Source organism: Asterias rubens, chromosome 18, assembly GCF_902459465.1.
Source record: "Asterias rubens chromosome 18, eAstRub1.3, whole genome shotgun sequence".
Taxonomy (NCBI): domain Eukaryota; kingdom Metazoa; phylum Echinodermata; class Asteroidea; order Forcipulatida; family Asteriidae; genus Asterias; species Asterias rubens.
Genome location: NC_047079.1, coordinates 9,885,568 through 9,893,002, shown reverse-complemented (window position 1 = coordinate 9,893,002; position 7,435 = coordinate 9,885,568). Strand labels below are relative to the sequence as shown.

General features: G+C 37.5%; 1 protein-coding gene across 1 annotated transcript in view; it reads left to right on the top strand.

Moving 5' to 3' along the window:
• The first annotated feature begins 233 nt into the window (after positions 1-233).
• LOC117302656 (serine-rich adhesin for platelets-like) overlaps positions 234-7,435 on the top strand; it is a 38,666-nt gene continuing 31,464 nt past the window's right edge. Inside the window, exon 1 of the mRNA XM_033786638.1 lies at positions 234-347. Within this exon, the coding sequence (XP_033642529.1) occupies positions 234-347 (114 nt within the window). The remainder of the gene's footprint in view (positions 348-7,435) is intronic.

Below are 7,435 nucleotides of genomic sequence, written 5' to 3'. Positions count from 1 at the left end.
GAAAAGGGGTTTCATAAAAATAAGAGCGCGGTGCGCAGAGCTCGGCATTCTACTACTGACAGTCAAGCGACACGGACACGTACTTACTTTCTTGCGAGTTGTAGAAAACTCTGGAGGTTTTTTCAGTGAAACACAACGTCTTCGATAAGGGATAACAGTTTAATTTTCCAGCGAGACATCGAGGGTGGTTTTGTTGGTTTCTATTTGGTTGGCGAAGGATTGCGATTGGAATGATGGCGAGGTGTGGAGGGGAAACTCCACGGGCTCTTCGCACGTGGTGGCTGGTAGGCCTATTCTGTCTGGCTCTTTCGCTCGTCTGCCAAGCGGAGATTGAAGCCAACGATGTGGTAAGTTTCCAAAACCTTTAATCAGTGAACGATTTCCCTCGTAGGATTTGAAACTTTGCATGGTGGAGATACGATGTGAAAAGGTTTTCGGTAACACCATGTAATGACTATCTCTAACTGAGTTGGGTCAGTTCTGACTGAAAAGAACCGTTGGTTTAAACTTTCTCCACAACGTTTCTTTTCAGAACCACCCCAACTCATTTAGAGATAGTCATTACATGGTGTTGCCGAAACCCTTTCCAATTTCCCTCGTATAGCCGAGCAAAATGCTATGCAAATTGCGTCAGTTGCTAACTTAAAAGACATAATGTGCTATCTCTATGTTTAGCATGCTATGTGTACACAATTGGTTCAGTAGAAATTTTGCTTAGCGAAATTGCCGGATGAAATTGCCAACTGATCATGAAGGCGTTGTGTTCCGTTGCTGCATTTAAGCGAAATAAAGTGTGGGAAAGATTTCCGTATTCTGCCGCCACGTTGTCACCCATTTTTTATTTGTTACCAAACTAAATATATATCATTTTGAGTAAATTAGATACATATAACTTATTTCATAATGAATGAGGGAAAACGTTTCAGGATACAAAAATGTTTTCTATTTTTTTTTTTTTTACCAATTTGAATCAGAAACTTTTCTTGGTCGGTCCTCGCTCACATTATCTGCTCACGCCCCAAATGTTCTCGCCATAAACGCTCCCACGGTTTTAGTTCAGCGAACTATTTCCTATTGTATATAGCAGAGCAAATTGTTACACAAAAAGTTGCTTCTCAAACATCGAAGTTTGCTGCTCAATTGTGCCATTTAGTCTGCACAAAAAGTTCAGCCTTTTTTCTTAAAAAGGCACTGGACACCTTTGGTAGTTGCTAAAGACCAGTCGTCTTACTTGGTGTATCTCAACATAATTACATTATAACAATCATGTGGAAATTTTAACTAATTGATTGTCAAAATTGCAAGGTAATAATGGATGAAAAAACTCACCCTTGTTACACGAAGTTGTGTGTTTTTATTTGCTTAATTTCCGAAACGGGTTAACTCATACCCAAGTCAACTCATACCCAAGTCAACTCGTACCCAAGTCAACTTGTATCCAAGTCAACTCGTACCGTATAACGCACACTGTATGTCGAAACTGCGAGGTGAGGTCTCGAAATCAATTCAAATATTTTACTGAGAAATTACTCCTTAAAAAAAAAAAAATACGTGAATTCATAGGGAACCGTTTTTCACAATGTTTTATACTATCGTCATCAGCTCCCCATTACTGATTACCAAGTAAGTTTTATGCTTACAATTGTTTAGAGTAATTATCAATAGTGTCCAGTGCATTTAAGCTACTCAACATTTATGCACGAAATCGTTCCCTGGAGTTTTATAGATTAAACATTGTTTAAACTGCACAAAGGTAAATAATTTCGCGATGTTCAAAACACATCGGTGTTTGGTGTATGATTGACACCAAATCCACTCTTTGAAACTTAAGTTGTAGTGTTGCATAAAACATGGCGAGATGGAGATTTGGTTTACCATTCAAGAGTAGAATTTTATAGATTAATTCACTTACAATGTATAATTAGCTTGTCGAGAGAGTTTCCTGTGGAGACGTTACGTGTATTGGTACTTTGGGTACGGAGTGGCTTGGGTACGAAGTGGCGTGGGAACGAAGTGACCGACATTCTGTACAAGAAAACATTTATGTTGGTTTGCTATTGGGTGCGTTCGTTTGGCTTCCCTGGGTCGACCCCGGTGTGTGGAGGTTTTTTTCCCCAGAACGAACGTGGGTAATTATCTGCACACGTTCGTCCTGGAAAAAAAGCCACCACACACCGGGGTCGACACGGGAAGCTAAACGAACGCACCCTTTATTAGACAATCACAACGGAATTCTTCAAACACCAACAAGTGGACAAAAAACCCAGTACATTAAATAATTATATGAATCATCCAGAATCGCTTTCTCCAGAAGACGATCAGGGCATACTGATCGAAACGGCGGGTTGAAACCAACGGTTCTTTTCAGAACCACCCCAACTCATTTAGAGATAGTCATTACATGGTGTTACCGCAAACCTTTCTATATCGTATTTCCACCATGCAAAGTTTAAAATCCTACTTATATGAATCATAACAGATATTGGAATCATGATAGAGACTTCTCTATACATGTATATTTTTTATTTGGGGTCTATGTATGGATACAAAAGTAAAATGCCACAAAGAAAGCAACGATTGGAATTGAAAAGCATTGAAAGTGCTCCAGCGGAAAGCAATTTACTTCTGACAAAGCAACATTATACAACGTAGGTTTTTGATACACACAATCAAATATGTTCCAATTTAATTGAAATCGAGTGAGGGGAAAACGACAAGTTACGAACACGTGTTGAACGGTTTCACTGCATGTGTAGTGCTTCTTTTCCAGCTTGATCAGGAACTTAACAAAAAGTGTTTTAGGGGTTGAGAACAATAATTTGTAGGTCACAAACAAAAGTGTCCACAGATTGATATCAAACTTACACTGTTTAAAGATACTGATGGTAGAAACCCTTAAATTGTAACATGCTGAGGTGCTGTATCTATTTTTTTAGAAATGAGTATCACAGTTTCCCCCAAAAAATAATTGTCGTCTCACAGTGAGACGAGTTTAGTATACAACGAATTATTTTACGCGACTCTCCTAAAAACATTGCTCTTTGATTTTAAAAAACTTGTCGGCTACAGACGGTGAAACTTCTACTGGTAGATTATATTACATACATTTTCATTTACAGTGAGTGGGGATTCATGTCATGGACAAAAACTTGATCTACATAAGGTATCAAAAACCTTAAAAAACAGAGGATTTTCTGACTGGCTAAATAGTCAACTCGAAAACAAGCACTCTTTTTTGATTGTCTTTTGTTTTTACTTGAGAGCATTCATCAGTAACTTAGATTGTGTTCTGTCTGATTATTCGTTCTGCCTTACCCGAGTGAACTGCGCTATTTGTAGCGTGTTGAAGTGACTGGTTCGACCACGGTCGGTAATTTTATGTAGTCTTTAACCTGGTGAATTAGTGTAGACAACAGCAACCTTGATGCAAAAGTGGCGTAAAGACTGCAGCAAAATTGGCAACAAACCGCAAAAAAGGTGTTTCTCTATACCCACAAAATCGATAGATACCATACGATCAAACCGTACGTCCATGGTCAAACAAAAATTGTCCTTCATTCCAACACGTCGAGCTGGTTGCTAATACCATTCATTCTACGCTTGATTTGACACAGGTTTTAGGTGCATAATGAGGGATTGTGCACAGAACTTTGTGGTTACTTAATTGCGAGGGTTATTGTGTTGGGTCCAGCTAGTCATTTCCACCACCTGCAAAGAAGACTATACTGGGGACTGAAAGCCGATAACGATTTCGCGTTTGAAGATGTTTAACAATGGATGGTTTGCTGCGATCCGTGCCCTGTTAATGGCGTTTGATGAAAAAAGACCAATCTAAAGGAGTGATCCATAGGAAACGCACGTTGATATGAACCCGTTTTCATGATCATTGGTGGAGAACATTGAATGGCACTGGACACGTTTGATTGGTCAAGACCAGTACTCTCACTAGGTGTATCTCAACATTATGCATAAAATAACAAACCGGTGAAAATTTGGACTCAATTAGTCATTGAAGTTGCAAGAAAATTATGAAAGAAAAAACATCCATGTTGCGTTACTCTGTGTGTTCTAGATATGAATAAAAGGCTCCTGGCACGAAATCTTCTATTATTTTAGTGAAATGTTTTTTTTCTCTCTCAAAAACTACGTTACTTCAGAGGGAGCCGTTTCTCACAATGTTTTATACTATCAACAGCTCTCCGCTGCTCGTTACCAAGTACTTTTTATGCTAACTATATATTTTAAGTAATTACCAATAGTGTCCAGTGTTTTTATTAATCATTGCATGACACGGTTTGGTCTGAAGTGCTTGATACAAGCGCAGTGGTCCAAACTGTTCTACATGAGAGAGGTTTTTCACATAAACTCATGAATGTAATCTTAATTTACATGTTTTGATGCTTTGCCTAGTTATATTTCTGAATGTATATCCCAAACGGCAGTGGACACTATTGATAATTGTCCAAGACTAGCCTTCACAGTTGGTGTATCTCAACATATCCATAAAATAACAAACCTGTGAAAATTGAGCTCAATAGGTCATCACAGTTGCTAGAAAATAATGAGAAAATAACCCTTGTCACACGAAGTTTAGATGCGTTTAGATGGTTGATTTCGAGACCTCTTTTTTCGGCATTCCTCTGAAGTATTAACGTAGTTTTTGAAGTAATTTCTCACTCAAAAGTAATAACAGACTTAAGTCCTGAAGCCTTTTATTTGGCATCTACAAGCACAACAAATTGTACAACAAGGGTGTGTTTTCTTTCATGGTTCTCTTGCATCTTCGATGACCAATTGAGAAAAAAATCACAGATTTGTTATTTTAATACAATGGCGTTCAGTGCATTTAACCCATTGAACTGAAATCACATGGGGAACATACTCACGAACATACCCATTCCTTCCCGTTGCTTGCTGTCTCATCTCTCTCTACTCATTGGTTAATTTTACACCTGGCAGACTGTGTTAGTGTCCTCAAGGTGTCTGTGTCACACAACCAACCTTGAAATAAGAAGAGATGACAAGTTAAAGGCACTGGACACATTTGATGATTGTAAAAGACCAGTCTTATCACTTGATATATCTCAACATATGCAAACCTGTGAAAGTTTAAACTCAATATTGGTAGTCGAAGTTGCGAGATAATAATGGAAGAAAATCACCATATTGTCGCACAAGTTGTGTGCTCTCAGATGCTTGATTTCGAGACCTCAGCTGAGGTCTCGAAATCAATTCCAGTAGTTGAGTGAGAAAGTTTCTCCTTTCTCAAAATCTAATGTTTTTTAACAGCTCTCCGTTGCCCGTTACCAAGTGAGTTCTTATGCTAACAATTATTCTGAGTAATTACCAATAGTGTTCAGTGCGGGGAAAGAGGGAGCAAAACGTTATCTTAATACTATATATTTTGTGCAATTCTGCCAGTATATTTCCGTAATTTGAATATTTTGAAGTACAAGCGTGTATACGTACAAACAGAGGTAATGATTTTCATGCTCGCATGACGAATGAATAGCAAATTGAATTGAATAATATATTATTAATACAATTAATTTACAATAATTTATGATTGGGTCTTTGTGATTTTCCTGTAAACAAACTAATTGTTAGCTATCGTATTGTTCTCATAGGCCCTATGCTCTGGCGCGATCACGATATAATTTAGAGTTTAACATTTTTTAACATAATTTAGAGTTTAACAGTCTATTCATTCTGGTTATGAAGGCAAGAACTCTCAGAAAAACGAACTTAAAGGTAGTGGACACTATTGGTAATTGTCAAAGACCAGTCTTCTCACTTGGTGTATCTCAACATATACATAAAATAACAAACCTATCAAGATTTGAGCTCAATTGGTCGTCGAAGTTGCGAGATAATAATGAAAGAAAAAACACCCTTGTCACACGAAGTTGTGTCTATAATTAGATGGTTGATTTCGAGACCTCAAATTCTAACGAAGAGGTCTCGAAATCAAACTCTTGGGAAAATTACTTCTTTCTCGAAAACTATGTCACTTCAGAGGGAGCTGTTTTTCACAATGTTTTATACTATCTACCTCTCCCCATTACTGTTACCAAGTAAGGTTTTATGCTAATAATTATTTTGAGTAATTACCAATAGTGTCCACTGCCTTTAATCACTGACTTGCCAATAACACAACGGAGAGAAGACATGAGAGGAAGTTTCAGTTTTAGATGTGGGAGGAAAAACCTCGGAGAATGGTGAGAAAAGTGAACTTAATCACAACGAAAACCCAATGGTCAGAAGACAATGAAGGGAGTGTTAGTTCAAGATAATAAAGAAAATAAAGAAGAAAATAAAGATTTGTTCTAGGAAAACACTACGCAATCAGGAAGGGACTGAAAACCCCATCAATATAAAATGCCCCCGGTAGGATTCGAACCGGGAGTTAAGACACAACTACGGCCATAGGGTAACCATGTATTACTCCAGTCACAGTGGGTGCGTTCGTTTAGCTACCCCGGGTCGACCCCGGTGTGTGTCGGGTTTTTTTTCCAGGACGAACGTGGGTAGTTATCTGCACACGTTCGTCCTGGAAAGAATAAAAACGCCACACACCGGGTTTGACCCGGGGAAGCTAAACGAACGTACCCATTTATTGTTCATAAAGATGGTCGTCCAAACAAGAGGCAACGAAGGCTGATGCCTCCATGCCCCCTGGTCATTACCTTGGTGCCCTTGAAATGCTCCAGTAGAAATTTACAATTTCATCATAGGGTGCCCTTTACCAAGGAGAAAATGCCTTGGTAACCTTGCCATTTTAACAGCATACTACATGTACACTAACTGTTTACAGATGTAGCAAGCACCTTTTTTTTGTGCGACTGTGATGTCCATGCAAAAGACAAATACAAAAGGAGTGTCCCATTATGACATTCATTCGGTAATCACTTTGCTCGCGAAATGGTATCGGTTCTAATTAAGGACAATCAATGTTCTTTGGGTCGGTGGAATCGATTGATGTACCGTGCAATCGGTCTTTGCTACGGCAGAACTGAAAGACGACAACAGTATCTCTCCGGAGTATACCACATCCTACTTTCAATTCAAGTCAAACTCGCATTTTATTTCCATAATAATAATAATAATAATAATAATAATAATAATAATAATAATAATAATAATAATAATAATAATAATAATAATAATAATAATAATAATAATAATAATAATAATAATAATAATAATAATAATAATAATAATAATAATAATAATAATAATAATAATAATAATAATAATAATAATAATAATAATAATAATAATAATAATAATAACTTGTGCGACAATAGGGTGGTTTTCTTTTATTATAATCTCGCAACTAAGACGGCCAATTGGGTTCAAACTTCCACAGGTTGTGTGTATTTTATGCATATGTTGAGATACACCAAGTGAGAAGACTGCTCTTTGGCAATTTCCA